Source organism: Diplotaxodon limnothrissa, linkage group LG5 (genome assembly GCF_057381915.1).
Source record: "Diplotaxodon limnothrissa isolate DT_005_m linkage group LG5, D_limnothrissa_male_GT1.1, whole genome shotgun sequence".
In the NCBI taxonomy this organism is placed as follows: Eukaryota; Metazoa; Chordata; class Actinopteri; order Cichliformes; family Cichlidae; genus Diplotaxodon; species Diplotaxodon limnothrissa.
In genome coordinates this window covers 31,579,817-31,601,512 of record NC_140600.1, presented here as the reverse complement: position 1 = coordinate 31,601,512, position 21,696 = coordinate 31,579,817, and the positions used below count along the sequence as shown (strand labels likewise).

General features: G+C 40.5%; 1 protein-coding gene across 4 annotated transcripts in view; it reads right to left on the bottom strand.

The window, feature by feature from the left end:
- Positions 1-21,696, bottom strand: part of arhgef10la (Rho guanine nucleotide exchange factor (GEF) 10-like a) — a 113,348-nt gene that overhangs the window by 65,360 nt on the left and 26,292 nt on the right. For 2 of the 4 annotated variants that reach the window (XM_085353418.1, XM_085353421.1), the window contains 13 exons: positions 20,381-20,458; positions 20,157-20,287; positions 19,126-19,221; positions 18,276-18,384; positions 17,088-17,188; positions 16,614-16,691; positions 14,301-14,480; positions 13,078-13,194; positions 8,300-8,392; positions 7,370-7,540; positions 5,239-5,384; positions 4,156-4,328; positions 1,226-1,341 (listed from right to left, as the gene is read on the bottom strand). In XM_085353418.1, coding sequence (XP_085209544.1) covers positions 1,226-1,341; positions 4,156-4,328; positions 5,239-5,384; positions 7,370-7,540; positions 8,300-8,392; positions 13,078-13,194; positions 14,301-14,480; positions 16,614-16,691; positions 17,088-17,188; positions 18,276-18,384; positions 19,126-19,221; positions 20,157-20,287; positions 20,381-20,458 — 1,589 coding nt within the window. The remainder of the gene's footprint in view (positions 1-1,225; positions 1,342-4,155; positions 4,329-5,238; positions 5,385-7,369; positions 7,541-8,299; positions 8,393-13,077; positions 13,195-14,300; positions 14,481-16,613; positions 16,692-17,087; positions 17,189-18,275; positions 18,385-19,125; positions 19,222-20,156; positions 20,288-20,380; positions 20,459-21,696) is intronic. The other 2 variants (XM_085353419.1, XM_085353420.1) reach the window with 2 other exon arrangements.

The following is a 21,696-nucleotide window of genomic DNA, read 5'->3' as shown; positions in this document are numbered from 1 at the left end:
TACTTGATACTGTTGCACACAAACTGAGAAACTGCCACACATCCATTTGAGAAAAAAAACTGCAGTAGGTGATTTGAGGCAATGTGCTTCAAATAACATATTGAACAAGCATTTTTATCTTATCAAGCGAAATTCTGAATTGACTTCAGTACCAGTATCCATTTTACAGTAAAACATAGACCCTCAAGTCAAACAGAATCAAATCAATTTTCTGAAGTCAATGAGCTGTGCAGAGATATTCTGTCTATTTGTTCAGCGGACAATATTAGAACTCTGTGGAAAGTGAATGTCATTTAGTGCAAGGTGAATATCACTCTTCCTGAGGACATTATGCTCATTAAGTGCAGGGAGGCAAAGGTGCCACCATTAGCCTGAGAGGTTCTTTGGTGATTGCTGGAGTATACCTCCCCGGAGGTGTTACTGTATGCAGTGTATGGCACTGTTAATGTGACAGTGCTGCACTACTGTGCCCTGATTTAAACTCTGCAGGAGGGGTACTGACAGCTTCTTTTGCAACATAACAAATCTGACACTCCTTTAATATATGAGAGGTGCATCTCATTCTCACAGTTGTGCTACTATTGATAATTAGACGAATTTGAAACCAGTGATCCAAGAAGCATATTATACATCTCATTGTTCATACTTAAAACATCTTGAAGCCTTTTGCAATATCTTTTACAGGAACAGAAACAGACTCCCCAAACGGTCTTTTCACTATCCAAATGTGATCACTGAGTTTACACTGAGTTCAGAGATTTAATTTAACTGAGCATACTTCATTGTTGTCTTTGCTACCTCTGTGAATCTTCAGTGTGTTCTCAAGGCTTAGAAGGTATTGTCAGTTTACAGAACACATTCCATACTTCAACCATTTCCATTCCATGCCTTGAGATAACGCATTTATGAATAATTTGTGATGCTGAAAGCGGTTTCTGAGAGGAGAACAGCATGCCTCAAGGTCAGTGCAAATTTTTTTCTTCTTTTTCTATAGTTGACAATTAAGTTCTCTAAGCAAACTCTGAGAGATTTTGCCTTTGCAGCCATATGACAAACGACACACTGTGACTTTTGTGGTTTGGCCCGTAGAGTCAGCTGGACTGACAAAGCCAATGTCCAGTGCCTTGTCTTTCAGCTAATTTTGCTGTACTACAAATGTTCTGGGATACACACTTCCCTGTGAGACACTCCGGGAACAGCAAAAGTCGCATAAAGAGACAAGTACCTGATATGTCCCTTCCAATGTACCCACGAGCAGAGTGACCTCTTCCACAACAGAAAGGTCATGTTGTAGCTCTTGTAGCTCCTGGTAAAGCCGTGGAGGGCCTAGGATTGCTCTACCTAAGAGACAACACACAAAGTTGGAGAGTTTATGAAATGACCACCTCTACTGTTATTTAAAGAATAAGACGTTGTTCAACAACTGCTAGTAATGAGGGAATATATTACATATGTTACTGTTACAAAAATAAATGTGGATAATAATGAAGAGACTTTTCAGGTTTGAGAAGCTGTAACAAGTGGACAGTTTACAGCAGCAGTCCCCAACCTCCGGGCCTCGGACCGGTACCGGTATCACTCGTTAATTGAGTGATAAAAAATAAATTGATTCAATCCCACTTCAGTTTATATTATAAATGTACTCAGTTTATGGACCAACTGGCCAGATTAGGTTTTAAAAGAATTTTATATATTTAAGCAAAAGCTTCAAGGTCACAGTGTTCAAAAACTGTAAAGAACATGGTGACGTTGTTCCTTAGAACTCATGGAAGTGCTGAAAGAAAAGTTGCTTTTGTTGAAACTCCAGTGGCACTAATAAAAGAGGTTCGATGTGCAGATGGATCGATCTTAATTATTTGTTGAACTACAGAGAGTGAATTTATGAGTAAAAAAAAAAATTAGATGGAGAAACTGTTACTTGGAGCCATGATGCCCTTTTACTGGCCAAAAGGAATGCAGGTGTCTCATTAGACGCAAAATTCAGCATCGATTTGAGCTCCGCTTCCTTCAAAGTCTCTCTCTCCTACTGCCAGGAATCAATAGTTGCGTCTCCTCCTGTCTGCCATCCTCAGTCCTAGCTCCCCTGGCCCACATCTCCCAAGCAGCAGGCACTATGAGAACCACCTAATTAAATTCTGCAGGTAGCTTTTGCTCCAGAGCTGTCCTGCACTGTCATCACTACCACACAATAAAGTAGCAGAAGAGCAGAACTGGTGGGCAGTCTTGGTGAGGCATGCATGTCCAATGGGACCTGCAGCTTTCTGTGTATTCACGTGCATACGTGAAATTAGGGTATAGCCAAAATAGGGAAGGGAGAGAGACAGAGAGAGATAGCCTGGTATTGTTCATCTAAAAAGCTCCATTGCAGCTTTTGGGGTTTAATGGATCTTTGACACAGAGAGACAGTGACATCTGTCATCTGTGGAAGGAAATCAATAGGTGAGACATCTGAATACAAAGAGGTGGGCTGCGAGCCGCAAAAACAACGTTTTTCTTTTCTCCCCGAGGAGACTGCCGGGAACCCTGTGCAGGTTTGTCGAGTCCTCGCGGGCTTGCTGTTGGCTATGGCCAGAGAGGTGAATGTGCTGAGTTGTAATCCAGCGTAATCCAGTTGGTGAGGCACGATATGGTTTATACACTCAGACACGGCTATCCACACGAGCCGCCAGGCATATAACTCACTGGTGTGGAAGGCTTGAGCCCAGAGGGGTCCATCCTTGCACTCAGCTGCTGTACCGGTAATGTTAGCTGGTAGCTTTAGAGACAATGCAGATTCACACCTGCACCAAAATCCTTGTCTGACTCCCAGCCAAAGCCCGCTGTTACACTTCTGACAAAAAAAAAAAGCTTTTCTGGGAGTGGGTCAAAAGGGAAGCAGCAATAAAAAGGGCAAAACGAGGTAAGACAGCATGAGAGTAAACAAATGGCACAATTGGCTTTTCAGGAAATAAAAAAAACAACCCATAAACATTGTCAGGTCTTCTGTGTATTAGTAAAAAGAAGTAGAGAGACAACACGATAGAGACACAGGCAGATTCATTGGGTAGAGTAAAAAAGACTGGCCTGCATGTCCCTGAAGGCCAGCTTTCTTCAATAAAGAAGGGTACTGGGGCCTGCAGAAGATGAAAAATGACTCCATTTTGAGCCATGCTGAGCGAGAGAAGGATTTAGACTAGACACCCGAAACCTGAATGACATCACAGGGGACTCTAAATAGATGGGACAGCCAGTCAGAATGAAAATTTGGGAAACAGCCCCCAGATGTTCAGAGAGGTTTCTGGATAGACATGATTATGATTACCACACTGTGTCGAAATGGCAAAAAAAGAGAACAGAGAATGTTAGAATCAGTATCCAGCACCTCTCAGGGGCATAACATTTGCAGAGTTGTACACAGGTAAGGAAGACAGACAGGTGGGTGAGAGCTAACCCTAAACGATCCCAAAACCTTGCAGCAATGTAGTGAGTATACAACCACAGACTACCTGAACAACTGCGAAAACTAAATCCTCTGAGAATCTAAACCAACTCTCAAAACACTAGCAGCTCACCGAGCGTGACACGGAGAGCTCTGAAGAAGGCGCCATTAATATTTAAGTCATGGAGCTGCAACTTTAAAAAGTGTGTAGCATTACATCCTGATAAGGCTTTGTATCTCCCTTTTCCCATGGCACATTTATCAGGGATCTCGTCAAGCTCTGTATACACCAGAGTTTTGTGAGGGGTGGTGGGAGAACTAGTGTTTCAACCACAGATTCCTATCTACAGCTACTGGCTCTCTAATTGGGCCTGGAAAGGGAGGGAATAATCTCTGCAGATTGATGACTCCACTCTAGATGTGTTTGTGGTCTATCAGAGAGTGAAATGAGACTGCGAGGATGATGCAGCAGGGGGCTCACTAGCCCCACATCGCTCTCCAAGATAAAACACCCCAGGCAGATGAGAACAAGTGACCATCATCACTATCCTCCTCACAAACACATCCTCAATCAGAGTGACAAGCAGCGCGGACGCATCTCCTCCCCTCCATGCGATGCTTCAGATTAGGCTTGCTGAGTCGGAAGCAAGGGCTGGGGCTAACAGTCAGTCCCAGTGATGAGATTAACAAAATAAATGAGAAAAGACAGTTTGGCGTGTTCGCATTCTTGTTTTTACCTGACGTGAAGGTACCACTTGGCCTCTTAGCCCCACTCTGCTGGAACAAGGTGTCTTTGCTTTGAGAGCCCTCCTGCCCAACTTCTACTACTTGCACCTGTAGTAGGGGGGCGCTCCACTTAATGGTGTACTTGGGGCCAACAGGGACTAGGCTGCTGATATCTGGAGGCCCTCTGTTAGAGACGGAGAGAGGAAAAAAAGGAGGGATGTAATTAAAAGGAAAACAACTCAAGAGAAAACCTCGCTCTAGCCAAATGCTCCCGCTAAAAGCACTACACCAAACACTCGATGGAACGAGATGCTCTGCGAAATGTTACAAAGGTGGTTGGTAGTGGGAATTAGAATTTTTATGATCACCCATGTTCCTCACCAAAATTGTACCCCTGGCTGTGAGGAGGAGTTCATTGCTATTCATGTATTCCTGTAATCACGCAGACAATCAACATTGTGATCGGTTTGTCAAGTTCCTGGAGGGCAGACAAAGTCAACTTCGGGACACTCGAGTTGAATGAGACGAAGAGTGATAATTGCTTTGAAGGCTGAACAAGAAGGCTTTAAGCGACATCTTTGACAGGGGCTTTGCAAAATATACAAAATCCCTTTCCTGTTTACTTCTCTCAAGAAAGAGAGGGACAGACAGAAAGAGACAGGGAAGAGTGAGAGAAATGCAGAAAGAGAGTGAGCGAGAGAGATGTGATCAATGGTGCTGTCACATAAGATAAATTGGACAGAAACCAAAAAATGTTTTATGTCAGTAATCTAGAAGTCCTGAAGCTGTAGTTAGGTATTCTACCATTTGTTTAAAGCTGATAAAGCTGCTGCAATTCCAGATAGTGCTCAAAACCCCTAGCAGCTATTTCTCTTTACTATGCAGTTTTCCAAAATATCTTTGCGAAACCTAGGGCACAACATTAGAGCCTTTTGCCACCTAATAGCAATTTCTTCTAACCGTGCAGCGTACCACACTGTCTTTTCGCAACTTGCACACAACTTCATGCTAGAACTACACATTAGGAACGCATTAGCAAAGTGTTCTAGGATGCAAGGGCATTTAGCTCAATTTGCTCTACAAGAGGGACTTACTTGACATTTATGTTGGCACAGATGAGTACATCATCAAAGAGGAAGACCTTTCTCTCCTTCGACTTCAGGACTTGTCCCCGCTCACCATACACAGTCTCAATAAGCGTCTCACAAAGGACGAGTGACCCCTGCTCCGAGTTCAGTTGCTAAAAGGGACACAGCAATCAGATCAGAGGCACAGAAGACAGTATCACAAAGGGCCAGTCCTCTGGAGTTCAGTGCCTGGAGGACGCACAAGTCAGGCTTGGAGGAACAGATGTCTCATCAGGGATTAGCAACACACTCATCCTTCCCAAGGTCGTTTAATGTGTGTGTCCTGAATGTATACGCAAATACATCTAAAGCACGTTTATTCTACAGACTTAGTTAAAGTAAGCCCACGCATGCCCTTCTGCCTATCTCTGCTTTTCATACTATTCTTAAGTAATGAGAGAGGATCATAAAGCCAACCTTCAGTTTAATTTGAGGGCAAGAAAGGTTTGCCCGGATTTTTTTCGCCCAATGCTTCAGAAATATGCTTACAATTATTCCTTGTCCTGTTGCCTATACTATGCTCTCCACCATCCCACTAACACAGAATCCAAACTGGCTTAGCTTATGAACACTTGGACATGCAATCCTTTCCACCACAACAGGGCAACTACACGGGTATACAAATGCATTAGCTGTTGCGTGCACCCCTTTAACACGAACACCCACACAGAGACACAGTTAAAGAATCCAATAACAGATGGAATTTATGCTACACTATGTTGGCACATGCTTTCCTTTTCAGTCATCCATATGTTTGTCTAAGAGAAATGGCAAAGGAAAGCTTTTTATCACTTTGGTCCAGCTTCTTTTATGACTGGCTAAATCAATACTTTTATTTTATGCACACTGCACCAAAATAAGCTAGACTCATCACAATTAAAAGAATACCACTGTAGTGCAAGCACCAGGTTAAGTTCAAAGATGAAGCTCACATCCTGATACATTGATGTTTGTGCTCGCTAAAAGGCACGAATTTTAGCAAATAATGAAACTCTCTGCTGCGTTCATTCTACAACCTGCAGTGCAACAACGCAGCTGACCACATTTCAGAAAACAGAATGTCCTATCTACAAGAAGTAGCTGATTTTGGCTCAGATAGCTCACAGAATGACTCATTAGTCTGACTTGGACTGCTATTTGATGGGCACAAAACCATACAGCTCCTTCGAGATGTGGGCTCTTATGAGAATACATTCTTAAAGTCTTCAAGCATCAATAGACACACACGGCAGTGCACTGTGCATGTGCGCTCATGTGAGTGCATTTGTGTATGTGCGTGTATGAAACTCTCTCGCATGGTTATCTGTCCTGTTCTGGTGACTTAGATACTTTGAGACAAAGAATGAATATTTCATTGGATAGTTATGGGGGCAATAGAGGCGAGTGTTTCCTATTGGAATTCTGCAGTGTCACCGCAGCAAATGGAATTCTGTGTGAGTGGAGGAGATTGGCCGAATCAGCTCATCTCGGAGTCCTGGAAAGCAGGGGCTGATAGAGAGAAGTAAAAAGGGGAGGGTGAAAAAGTGAAGAAGACAGAGAAAAAAGCAGTCACACTAGAGAAAGAGAAGAAGAGTATATAAGCTGAGTGAGAAGGTAAGCAAGAGAGTAAGCAATGGAGTGCAAGAGGGGAATAGAGAGGAGGTAAAGAGGAGAGAGAGGGAGAAAGGAAGAGGGAGAGCGACAGGGTGAAAGAGATAGCTCTCTTACAGTTTCCAATTAAATGTCTCATTTACCCCCTAATTCTTCTTATTCAGAGCAGCATTTGTTCAGATTCGCAGCAGCAGGACTGTAATTTCAGAGTGGTAATGGAGAAGCAACGCCTCTGCCACTGCATTTGGTACTGTTTTGGGATGATAATGGGCATCGTTTCTATGAGGTAATTTCTCTAAATAAAAATGCCTCCCTAGATTAATGTTTGGGAAAGTGATATAAGTGATTGCTTTATACTAGTTTAATTATAGGTGTTTGGCTCACAGTGATAACAACACGTGGAGTTAGAGGGCTCAGTGGACTGGTTCACAGCTGATTTGATTGGGGCATATGTACGTGTGTGCAAATGTAGATATGTTTATGCGGGAGTGCATGCGTATCCAGTCACCTTACTGAGCAAGCGATCACTAACGCTGCGGGCTAGCTGCTGAGTCTCTGCAATCTGGTCGGCTACTCGTTTCTGTTCATTCAGCTTCTCGGCCAGCACCTCTAGCTCTGTGAGAGCAAGCTGCAGGGGCAGGCGATCCACATGTCCTTTTGGCGTATTCTTAAGCATGTCCTAAAAAAGGTCACAAAAAAGTTTTAAGTAAAGGTATAACTTGTTAGAATTATAAGCCATTCAGTGTTTTTACCTTTATCCTAAAATACAATGAATTAATGTGGCCTGAAGGATCAAATGCTCACTGTATGTTTATCACACTGATCTTCCAGTGTTAGCTCTATAAAGCACACAATCAACAAAACAGATTTAAAACCCCCAGATGTCTGTTAACATGCTTGTGCTGTGCCTTCCATCTGCATCTATGACCCAGTGAAAAGTCAAATGTTTTCTTGATATGCATCTCAGCTGCACCTTCAGGTCTACTTCCCTGTAATGTATAATTTAATGCATACACTTCTTCTTTAGAGTACTGAGTTTAGGCTGGAAGAAAATGCCTGATTCACATTCATAACTTATCTTTGGAATTCATGGATAATCAATGCCTACTGAGGGATGAAATGAGCTACTGCAGATCCAGCAAGTCAAGCTCAAATCCAAATCTTTGCTCAAAATGGAAAATGGAAGCTAGGACATAAAGACAGCAATATGAAAAACTGATGTGGCTAGCTACTTTTCGTGCTTTGAAAGTATGCGAGGAAATGTACTTTGGAGTTAAAACCCATAATCCATTGCATTGCAGCTTTTCATCTTTATTAGTCTATATACTCAGCCTTTAATGTGACCAAGGTTTCTTATATTGAAAGCAAGTAAGACATAAAGAGATTGATTAAAATAAAAGAAATAAAATTACTAGGCTCTAAAAACAACACTTTATACCTGCAGGAGCAGTATGAACTGAGGGAATCGCTGAATGGGCTTAACCATCAGGCCATATAGAGTGATCCGATCAACACTTGATGCCTGCTTTTTCTGAAACCAAAAGCAAAAAGAAAACAGAGTTGTGCAGTTAGAGAAAACGTCTTTCAAAAAAGGCCATTAAGAGGAAACTATGTTATTCCGGCTTTAAAAGGATCTAGTCAGAATTCTCTTTAGACCACGTGTGGGTGTGTGAGTGGGTGAATAAGATATGAAAAACAGGGTGTATTAGTCATATGAGTGCATAAAAGGGGAGTTTCTTTGAGTGTGTTATGTCTAATGTATTTCTGTGGGTGCAGGTCAGGAAAAGATATTGTTTGGTGCAGTGTTAAGTCTATGACATGATGACACCGCCAGTGTAAAAAGACAAATCACTGGACCTATTTAATAGACTGTATGGTGGAACAGTTTGGATAAACCAAACTGTAAAAAAGAAATATTGAAAAAGACCAGAAGGCGTTTTGCATCTCATTTTTTATGTTTAGGAACTAAAACATAAACTGTTTTGCTGATCATTATTGACTTTAGTTTGGACTGCTATTTGAAATAGGATAGGTTGTCAGTTACGGACAACAGGCATGTCTGTGCTGAGGGGGAATTGGATTTGGCCAAACATCCCTTTGAGCCCATCGAGTATGGTTCTGGTGGAGCATTAATGCTGGTGGGAGTCATTGGTGTATGACATTTTATGTTGTGTGTAATGCACCCTAGATTAGATGTAATTATGTGCTAGTGGTCCCTGTTAGTAGAATCATGGGACAAGAAAACTGACTGATTTTCTTCAACAGTGATTTAAACCAGTTAACAAGTGAAACGAGAGTATTTTGTCCATGTTCACTTTCAAAAGTCCATAATTTAATGTAATTTGAATATTATACAAATAATATACGAATGCTACTCCCGTGCCACTCGCTGGAAATGAGCTTCCATCCTCAAATGAAAGAAGAAATTCATGAAAAAAGCTGACGACTACCTCCACTATTAGCTCATCATATTTTCTCACATATCTCCTTTATGATCCCATACTGGCTATCATGAAAATGCATCAGCAAGAATTAAGAAAACACAGTCTTTCATAGAAAACAACACCTCTGTGCTACTGGTTTTTTATTCATTACATGTCATAATTCCATTAGTTTTTGATCATGCAGTGTTATCAAAGACCAGTGTTTCTTAATGATGGCAAAAGATTTGAACTTGTTTCTTGTCCATCAGTTGTGGCTCAATAGTGTTCCTTGTAAATGGGCTTTAAGACGAGACATCTTGTATAAAGAAAATACTAACACAGAAGACAAGTTACACACAATCATTTGACAAAGACAAGTTGGCAGTAGTCTGCAACCACCCTCCTATTCAAACACAATTGCAAGTACAAGGCAGTGATCTCTAAGATCGTATCTACCTGATCTAATGTTCACACACTGACAAACACAACTTTTTTAAGGTAACTTAACAAACCAAAGGTGACCCCTGAGTGGAAGAATTTCAAATGATCAGATTAAAATCTTTTTCACCACATCTGGCCAAGGCAAGACGTCATTGGAGATGGGCTCTTTCCTGCTTGGTGCACTAAAATGTTTGAGTGGTGTCAGGCAGTTGAAGGTGAGAGCAGTTTTAAAAAGAACGTCTCTATTTCCCTTTTGGAGGGCAGTCATGTACAGTCAAATCTGTCTAACACAGATGGCCTATAAAACCATAATACTGTCTCAGATAATCTGAATGCCGTAGACGTTCACCTGACTCCTCATTCAGGACATGATCTGAATACTCTCACTTAATAGAGAGGTCGTGGGAAACACCAAGTGAGGCAGAGTAGGACTCCTCGTTCCACACTAATAAGAAGTGTCCAGAAAAACCCTGGAGTTGCTTCTTAATATATGAGGAACTAAAAGGTATCTCCATTAAGAGAGTTAGAAAGACGGGGGTGGGGGGGGGTTAACTGTTTTAACCATGTAACATCAACATCAGCTCCCACCAGAGATAAAAGTGGGCCAAAATGATCGGGAACTAGGTGTTAAAGCACCTGCAATTAATGAGTAATTAAATCTGATAGGCAGTTTAATACATAATATTAATCGGGTTAATTTTTTATGAGCTGCAGCTTGGTGATGCTTCCAGCTGATGCAAAACAGATACTCAATCAACAAATCAGAAAGTAATGTTACCCCATGGTGCTGCCGGCAATCTCAACACATCCTCGTTTTTCTTCCCATGTCTGTCACGTGCGCTCGCATGCAGATGGCATTAAAGTTGCAACAGTTCCCCATACAGCCTTTAAAAATGCTCATCAAATATCACCAAACACATAAACTGTTTCTGTGCAGTTTGACTCAGAATCAGTCTGCTAGCTAAAGGCACAGTTGCTGTATTTTCCAGATAAGAGAAGAAATGTTAATGTGTGAGAAGGCTATTCTCACAGATGGAAAAAGATCAAGTTTATGCTTTAAGTTTAATCACAATATCCCCAATTCTCTGTCAATGGATTTATCCCATTATTCCATATTATGAAATGTCATTTACAACAAACTGGATTCCTTTGATTTAGATTTTTGTTCCTGGACAGTAAATAGACTGCAATGGCCACGGTTATTGTCAGGTTAGGTTACAGTTAACTGAAGAGATATTACAAGAGACATACGTGACACTAAACCAGTGCTAAATCAGAATCAATGAGGGATTCCAGTATGGTGGTCGAAATGCAAAAAGAAAACGCTTTTTTAAATCCTATCTGGAGACACAGTCAGCAGACTTTTTAAGGATTTATTTATCAGATTTTATTAATCATTCTATGCATTTTTTTTTTTAAACGAGAGCAAATTTTATGCAGCGCTTGTTTCCAAATGGTTGTTGTTGTTTGTTAACAGTTATCAATTTCAATGAATTTTAAGTAGGTAATGCTCACTGGTGTTATTTGCTGTTGAATTTCACCTTTACACTGGCTTTTTACCAGGTAGAGGTTTAAAACACAAAAAGCAGTAAACTTCAAAGCACCACCAGCACAGGTCTGCTGAACACAGCCAATAATCAAAGACTGTGCCAAAGAAAACAAATTAACTGGAGCTCAAAGTACAAATTGCTTTGTGGCCTATTTCTAATTTAGTCATTTAACCACTGCACTGCTGTGCCAAAACTTGGGATTCCTCCACCTATTTTAACTTCTGATTACCACATCAAGGTTCTTAAAATGAGATCCAAAGCAAAAAAAAAAAAGTTCAAAGTGGTATCCAAGGAGAAAACATCTGTTTCTGTGATGACATCTAGAAAATAAATTGTACTTTGTGACAGCCACAATGTAGGATGATGCAACAAAGCCCCATTTTGTCATTCAAACCACTGTCTGCAAAGTATCTGTTGCTGTGTCAGAGCTACGAAGCAGGCGAGGAAGAGGCAAAAAGCACATAGCAGATCGGCACATGTATGATCAATCAATCAAATTATTTTATTTTAAGGCAAGCACCTGCCAATGTCACCAGAAATATAACCACTTTTACCTTGCTGCCTAAAGCTGTGTTTGCAACCTAAACATCAAACAGCAAGATGCCTCAGCATTTACCGACATGACGTAAATGATTGAACTTTCCCCCCATGTTAATTTTATTTTGGGGGAAAGTATTTTATTTTTTCACATTAGAAATTGACATCAATTTCTAATGTGAAAAAAGGGGAATAGGGCAAGACTGGATTGGACCTATCAAGTGCACACTTCCCTCCACAGCTGCCATGAACTACATTAGGCCAGTGACATCTCCAGCAGGGTTAATAACAAGTCTTGCCATCCAAGAACAAGCTCACTTCACATTTGCTCTACTAACGGAACTTGCGATCTGGATTAAGCTACACTTTAATGCGGGTAAGTACAAAATGTCTAACAGTACCATTAGTGCAAAGTTGAATCAACGAGGAGTACTTACAGTCATAGTGTTTCTGAGATTTTATGTATTGTCTGATTTAACCCTATATGTAAATCACTGTATCAACTGATGTGTACTGAACTCACTAAGTTGCACATCTACAACTATAGCTGTCATTTTGCTGTCACAGTGAAATAACATGATAATGTCACTGCTGCTGCAATATTTGAAAAAGAACCCATTAAAACCTTCATGAGTTCAGTGTTTTTTCTTCTTTATGTCCATGTAATTTGTAATTTTGTTTGTCATCCCATTGGCAGTAAGAGGTGCAACATGCAGTGGGAGAGAAAGAGGAACCTTTCAAGAGAAAGAACAGGACACATTTTATCTGGAGTAACATGCAAGCCTGTCAGCCGGGTGATATGGTTCTGTAAATCAGCATTACAGCTCAATGATCTGGGTCATACTCATGCGTAAATGCTGGGAGCAGAGGGAATTGTTAAATCATTTCATGGCATCCTCCATACACTGTGGTACTTTATTTCCTATCCGTGAGCCCATGATTTCTAATTAATGCCTGAAACATTAAGTAAACAGCAGAGCCTTTAAATCGCACACACACTAAATCAGACCATAATTTAATACAATCAATGAGCTGAATCCCAATTTTGTGTAAATAACCACATTTTTATGAACTTAACTATTTGTATGTTTGAAAAAGCGAAAATGTATGATTTAATTATATGGCTCAATGAGATTTGGGGATTTGCTAGATTCAGCGTTTGCTAAACACTAAAAGGGGAAAAAAAATAGGAGCTAAAACACAAATGATTCATATTAATCTGTCAATAAGACAAATATGCACACTATACTCTGGTCGGAGCTCACCTTTAGGAAGTCCAGAAAAGCTGGTTTGGACATGCACGCCTTTTTAATGAGCGCCATGGCATTAGTGAAGTTGTTCACATAGTCACTGTATACATCCAGCACCATGGACTTGGAAAACTGTAGAAACAGAAAGCACAAACAGAAAGCATCATTTTCTGAATCGGAGGCAACAGCTAGACAAGCAGAGGCTCTACCGTGTTTTGGTTTTTATAGCAGAATCCACTGTCCTGTAATTTCCTCTAATATCTCAAATGACTAACCATCCATTTTGCAGGACGACCTGCAACCTTTAATTTTAATGTATGGATGTTTAAGTATAGTGTTTTAAAATGGTTTGTTTACCATTCCAGTTACTGAAAAACACCCTTCACGAGCCATTTGAGAAGTTGGGCAAAGAGGAATGAGCCGGCAGAGCGAGCGAGTGTGTGTGCATGCATGTGTCTGTGGGGGAAGGGGGTGTGTCCGTTTTGTGTCATTTATTCTCTATCCTCAATTAAACCCACACCTGGCAGCTGATAGTGGCAGTATGAGGTGTAGTGGGGAATTGGCAAATTGCATGAAGGATTTAACCCTCTTTGCTCACACTGCCCCTCAGGATACTGCCTTTCAGATATTACAACAAGCCCTGCAGGTACAGGTACATTACCACATGAAAAAGACCTGCTCAGTGAGGAGTACGCAGTCCCAGTACTCTTGTTTCCAATGTGTCCTCATTTGGTGGTAGGCATTATGATATCAATGGAATAGCACTATAATGGCCAGCAGTGCAGGGAGTCAAATCAGCCCCTCTGATAGGCAAATAATGAGCCAACCTTATGGGTGAGCACATGGCTGAGACTCACATAGGAAAGCTCTTCCTGAACACTACTATTCTAGCGCCAGAAGTTGTAAGCACACATCTCAGAGAGCAGTGGATGCATCGAGGATATTCATCATAACTGTAATTGATTTCATGTTTGGAGTAAACTATGCCTGTTTGCTCAATCTAAAACCTGTAGCTCATTATAACTCTGGTAGCAAAGCCGGTGTTATAATGTTAGCCAGAAATGGTAAAAACAATATGAGTGCCTCTAGACACAATGCAAGACTTCGATTGCATTTTAGAAACAAACAAAGAATGCACGTAAACACACAAACGTGTATAAGACAGCAAATTATCCTCCGGTTTCATTTCTATTTGCCCCACGCACACACCATAAACATGCACATGCACGCACACTAACCGATGCAACAAATAAGTCTCCGATTTTCTCAGTACTGTCCCACTCAGCCACACGTGATGCCAGTGCAATCTGAAACATGGAGTGGCACTGGGTGATCTCCCTGATTCGGTAAAATATAGGCCGGATTTTCCGTGGGCTCAGGATGCGCGGATCAGCTTCCATCAGTGGTCGGTGGTACTCCTGGGGAGATTGTGACAGAAAATTGTGTTTTCATTTTTCTGTATATCAATATACAGTATGTGGGTGGGAGGTTAGGTTCTTAAGAGAGACCAGCAATCCACTCTCTTAAGCACTTCTCTTGTCAGAAGCATAAACAGACATAAACTGCAGGGTAACTGACGCATTTCTTGTGAATCAGGGAGAGAAAGAAAATTCAGTTATTCTGCCTGGAAGCCCAGTAATTCAAGGATTGTAAAATAGCATTTGCCACTAACAAACATGTTCAGAACTCAATGTGACCTGTAATCACAAAAGCCAGAATAATAATGACAAAAAAGAGCTCCCAGCAGTTATAGATTAAAAAAAACAACATGGCGAAAAGAGGCTTAATTCTTCAGTCAGCACTGATGGGTATATTGGCCTATACAGCGTACAGAAATGCCTTGATGCTCTGTGGGTGATAATTAACTTCCTTGAACCTGTTATTGCTGAAGTATAGATATAATGTGTAAGCTGTAAGTTAAAGATAAAAATGTTATTTAACAGAAAATAAAATCAAATGCTGTAACCATGTTGATCATTTTTTCCTCGTACACCATAGATGGTATATAAAAGATGCCCGTATTCACAGTGATCTCTGCTAGGTATAGTTGTTTGAACTGATGATCTTGGAATCTGTGGCTGTTTAGAAATGGCCAACTTGTGTAAATCTATAATTCTCCTTCTAAGGTCTTTGCTGTGTTCCTTAAATTGAGAAGTTAACAGACCTTGGCCTTGTCAAGTAAAAGACATGGAACCTTCAGCACTATTAATCGAAGGATTTAAGCGAGTACACATATATATTTGAAGCCAGACTTTTGACCCTGTATAGATTACAGAAAATCCAAAATAAATTCAAACTTGTGCAACCAAGTCATTAAAGATGTATGCTATATAAAAATTCCACTCTGAAAAAAAGAACAGTTCAAAGAAATCATTAAAAGCCTGAAATTGCCATGACGTTATTGCCTATGACGAGCGTATGTAAACTTCTGACCACAGCTGTATGTCTGCTAGAGTTGAGGCACTGTCAGACTGAAGATGGAAACAGAGTGTATTGAGTTGACAGATCTATCTGAAGGAAGAACCCATTAAATTTGGGAAAGAGTCCATTAAATTTTTAAAGTGTGTCCATTATGCTTTTCTGTATTTCCTGTCATATATACACTTGTTACATGCTGGGTGCAACTCTTATTACAGCTGACAAAGTTTAAAATAATGAGCTAGTGTATATGCAAGTAATTGTTATGAACCAAAAACTCGTGCCAAGCTCTAAATGGCTGGATACCAACATTTTTCTTCTACTCTTGGATGTGTATGATGTCAAAGAGGGTCTAAGAGAGGAAATATGGAGCTGGAAATGAGCATTATAACTCAGTGCTAATACTGGAGATAGGGCATTGGCATTGGCATTGGCATTGGAAAAGGATTTGCTTTCCAAGAGCCCTTCTAGTTGTTTTGCAAGTCTTGTCTGTGCATATCCACCAAACTGATAATTAACATAAAAAAATTTGCTAGGCAACTCAGTATAACTGCAAAGTAGTTTTTCTATGTTATAATACAGAATGTAGTTCTAATAATGGATTTACAATTCTGTATCTAATTGTGGTAGGTATAGATTCTTATTTTCATATGTTTGAAGATACTATTTTTGTATTTATCAGGACTCTCTGACTAAGAAAAGAGAAATTTCAAATGAGCTAATCCAACCTATGTATAATAAGCAATCATGTCACTCAAGAACAAAGGTAGCCCATTCTATCTTTACAATGAAGGATTTTGCTGTGAAGCCACTGATCACTGTTTATTCAATTTCAGTAGGTGCGCCTCTTATTTTTCACCGATTAGGAGATAACAACTCTTTTTCCCTCCAAAAAGGAAGATTAAGGACGAGAAGCTCCACCCCCTTCTATGCAACCACAACTCTGCCTCTCTCCCGCGGCAGCGGTACAACATCACAAAAATGAGGATGGGTATTTTATCAGGATTATTTACACTGAGACACCTCGATAATTTGATTGATACCGCCGCTTCTCTTTTCAGTGTAATTCATAACAGTTAAATTTTGATGATATTGCATGTGGCAGAAGAGGACAACTGGACTAAACAGCTTACCTGCAAGATTCTCCTGAGAGATTCCAGGTAGCTGCGCTCACTCTGAATGATGGAGCCAAGGATATGGCGCCTGACAACCTGCGCACACAACAGACCAGTCAGGAGATCTAGCGCAAAGAAGATATGATTGGGCAGAAGTATGTGTATGCTTTCAGTTAAGCATGGCACAGTTTGATGGATTGAACTATGATAATATGTTTGTCACAGGAGGAAAACACTGAAAGACAGGAAGGTTTGTTTGAACAAGGTTTGCAGCAGACTGCATGAATCACTGGATTTGTTTGACATGAAAGCAACTATTGTACCAGATACAAAACGCAACGCTTTTCGAAAGAGGATGAAAAGTATAGAGTGTGAGGTAAATACTGCGGAAACAATAAATACAATTAACAGCCTCAACTGGAAACACAATAACCATAAAGATGTGACGTTTAGAACATGCACAAGCTTGTGACAAAAAGCCCTCTGATGTACCTGGTGGCTGGTCAGCCCCTCTGGCATCGGGCTCAGCTGTGGGGGAGGATGCTTCACTTCTGACACAGCCACATCCAGATATCCTGCATCATCCTCCTCTTCTGTAGATGTTGAGAAATGGGGGGGAGAAAAGAGAATAACACAAAATGGTTAAAGAGTGCGTATGTGACAGAGATTGAGGCAGGGAGAGCGAGAATAACAAAAATGCAGCCCTCACATCTCACTGCAGTTGGAGAAAAACGGCGACACACTAAGTTTATTACCTCTAAAATATGAAGAGACTTCTGTACTCTCTGAAAAGGGAGCGCAATGGAGAAAGAAGTGAGAGAGTGAAAGCGGGCGAGGCAGAGAGGCCTTTAGAAAAACGAAAAAAAAAAAAATCAAACAATACTGTATTTCTGTAGGAGTAAAGGAGGCACAAAGGAGTGTGACTGCAAAGACACAACCCAAAACATTCTCATCTGTGCATTGGCACAAAGACATTCGACAGTCTCAAAAATCCCTACTTCACCACTAACCATAAAGACATAAATACCAGAAGCTTCCAAAATTCCAATTAAAGACTTTGGAACGATGACAGAAGACTGGTGGAAAAGAAATACAATGCTGTGTTGATTTCCTTCAATCAATACCTAAAAATAGCAACACTGGCCTCTTTACTTCTTTGTGATGGCTTTTAAGATTTGTTGGAGGTCTGGGTTTCGTGCCTGTGGTTTATGGGGCTGCTCAGTTCTCCATTAATGGATGCTAATCCATTAAGCGAAGGTCCTTATAACGCAACATATATGAGAACACACGAGGTGCTTCATTCTTCTGCTTTCTCCAGCATCAAAAAAAAAAAAAGAAAAAAAAAAAAAGAATAGCTCGACCACACTGTCTGTCGGAAAACTGAGGAAGTGTGTCTGTTTTATTTATTATAGTTATAATCAGTGAGATCTGTTTTTCACAGTGCTTTCATTTCTCCCTGAAGGGATTTGTATAAAGAAAAAGTAAGACTTTCTACTCTCTCTCCCTGAAACACTTCTTTGGCTTGGCTAGCTTTATATACAAGCAACTGCCTATAATTCAAAGTGTCAACTGTAAAGAGTTACAAAACCCAAACTTCATAACTTCCTAAACATAGTATAACTTCTATCCCCAAAAGCCAGTTGACCAAGATTTACAAAGTTTTAGACTTTCCTGCATTACCCAATTGATCTTTTCTCTGCAGGAAGGAAACTTTTCGCATGACGGCTATTTTGGTCCTTTCAAGCCCATCCTTTGTTCCGCTTCTTGCTGCCTTCATGAGCTGCTGAACCTAGTTAGAAAGAGCAGACAGAGACAACAAAGGAGTGTTAGCGCATGAGGAAAGTGCCATGCTGTGGCAACTTGGTAACCTACTGTGCACCTCTGGAGAGAGATGGAGAGAAGTGGCGCTCAGTAGACTCATCATGAATCTCACCATCTGCAACTCCCCGTGGGTCGCTGAACAGGCTCTAATCAGTGAGTCTATGAGCGTATCATGGGAAGATTATGGTAAGAGAGTTCCACATGAGAGCAACAGAGCTGCGTAGCTCATGGCGGGAGAATTCAGCTGACCACAAACTCCACCTTTAGTATCAGAATAGCCCTGCAACAAGACTCCACAGACCCAGAATATACCCAGAGTGCTAGTATTTTTAAACAATGCTACTTCAGGAAAGTAGGTCATTAATTGGGGGCAAGTTGCACTAGTGTTTATGGAAGCAAATAGGCTGAATATTAGTTAATAATTAATGAGTTCCACAAATATATCTTAATATTAAACCAGGCAGGAAAAGAGAGAGTCAGAGAGAGAGACCAATAGACTGACCAGGAATCTTAAATTAAAGTCAGAGTCCACAGGAAAGTTGGGAAGGATGGTATAGCAAGCCAGTTAAGCCTTTACATCAGCTGAGCATACAAGACAGCATATTTCAGCTCAGGGTCAATCCTATTGGCAAACATCTAGCAGAGTGATTTTTAGCTCTCTAAAGACACGGTGAGATATTGCTGTGTTCACTTGCTGCTGGAGATATACCTTGATGTCATAGTTGTGTTTTCCAGACAGCCTCATGGCCAGTTCTCGTTTGGTCCTGGCACACCGTTCCCTCAGCCGACGCACTTCAGGAGTGAGCTACAGGTTTCGGACAAGGAAGGGCAGGGCATAGGTGCGGGTTGTGTTTAGCCACAAAAGGCAAAAGGGGGATGAAAGAGCAGGAAAAAGGAAATAGAAACGGGAAATGGAGGCAAAGAGATCAAGGCAAAACAAGCAACGAAACACTGGGAATTAATCACAAGCGCAGAGTGAAAGCTGGAAGCACTGCATTGGTCAGAGGGGTTATGCTGTATCAGACTGATGGCCTTTGATTTAGAGAAGGATGGCAGGGGTTTCAGGCAGTTTAGTGAACATATTAAATAAGAAAACTCTATTGCAGGTCTCCCAGGTTTCTTCGGTAAGATGAGAATTTTAGGTATACTTGGTATAAAATTAATTGGACGAAGGAATTAAAAAAGTATATTTTTGATCTACCTATGGTCTCCCTCGCTTCTCAAAGCATTAATTTAACTTGAGCTTCTCTTGGATTACCATGGAGTTATATCAACACCTTCAATATGTAAAAATATGTAAAGGTAGGTGTACATCTATACATTGATAAAGATTCAACTGAGCAAAATACTTTTTTTTATTAGAGTGATTGCAATTTTTTCTTATGCCTGCAACGGTGTATGCGTGTTGAAGGCTGGTGAAGCATGAAAAGAAATGCAGCACATTGTGAATGTGAACACAGTGCCATCATGTGGAAGGACACTCTGAAGCCGAACACTGATTAACAGCATCCTTGGCAGAAAAGAGGCAAAGAGATCTGAGGCTTTTCAAAAAGAAATGCCTTGTGTTTACTTTCATCCCACAATGAAAGTATAAAGCTAGACAGCCTGGTATACATTTTTTATGTTATTTATAGTTTCCTGACCAACCAAAACAACCTGGTCAGTCATGATGCCATTTACAATCTAGAGAAATGACAACTTGTGTAGAGAAGGAAACGGATGCATTCACACAGGCTCTACCTTGCTCTTTGTCGGTAGTTTGGCCTCGTTATCAGAATGCTCATCGTAGCTTTCAAACTCACTGGAGCTCCATCCGTTGCCTGCCTCTAACGCACCAGTGTCTCTCTGAACGTCTTCATAGATCATATCTGCTAAACACAAGAGCTATTACACATCAGAAGCTGCATAATGAGATCTATGAGAAAGCAAGCAAGAAAAGTGAATAGGTGTCTACAGCTCCTAACCTTCATCAGGAGAGAGGGGTTCTTCGCTTGGAACATCATCATAGATCACCTCCGAAGCCTCTGCCGTCGGGGGTTCGGCTTCAGTCACGCATAGAGTTGGCAGAGTAAAACAGGAGAGTTGAAATAAACACTGTTGTTCTGACTTGCACCTGCTTTTGTTACATCATTCTTTTATATCTCTCAAAAAAAAACAGCAAACACAATCTAACAGAGCTTTACACCGACTGAATGTTTATGCTCGATCTTTTAGACTCTGGGTGTCACTTAGCTTTAGAATATTTCCACATTTATGGCATTAACAGCATTTAAACATCATCATTCACAGGGAGATCTGCCAAATATCATGTGTATCTTGTGTACTGTTGCCACAACGGCTTTGCCTACATAACATAAGATGATTGTATCAGGCTTGTTTGAGCTATTGACCCATTCTCTCTCCACGCTTGGCAGGATTTGTCATTAACTGCTTTGAGAGTGTTTCAGCCTAATTTAGCTCAGTGAGCTTTATTGATTTGGTCTTAAACTGTGATTTGTCTGCAACACTTTCCCCTAAACCCTGAACAGCAACAATCACTGTTTTCAATTAATCTGACTGAAGATGTGAATTCTATCATGGATTATTGAGTCTAAAATTTAAAATAACCTTGCAATACAAGCCAGAAGATAAACTATTCTTTTCTTTCTCGCTTTTGTCCCCCAACAAAAAAGGATTAGCTCCACAAATGTTCGTTATACCTCGCTTGGTTTCCGATGCCTGTGCATTCAAAGAGGATTCACAACAGAGAAGAAAACAACTGGAGTTGGGCTATCAGCCTGACTCCCAGCATATCGGCAAAGTGACTGGGCCTCCTGGGAACATGGCTTTTTACTTTAAATGTGGTATACCAGAAGTTCTTCACTGTGTTTTCTTACTTTATATTTAACTTTTCTCCACAGCAAGAAAATGACGTTTGAATAAACTCATTCTTAGTTCTTACTGCATCTAAAGGCACACTCTAATCCATATAATATCTATGATCACAAAAATATATTGTTGCTTTAAGAAAGAGAAAAAACATAATTATTCACAATGACTCTACACAACTTTGGTTCCAGCGCAGGTTAATCCACATGCAAAATACAAAGTCCGACAATTGAAGACTTTATCTGAAAATGTGGCAAGCGTGAAATAGTAATAAATTTCTCATTAGCATCAGCACAACTGTAGTCATTTTTCTTGCTTTAAGTCAGCTTGCATCTACCATTTTCTGTATTTTAATTTTAGATATCAGGAAGAAAGGTTTAATATACTTCCATTATTTGATAAATTTAACTGC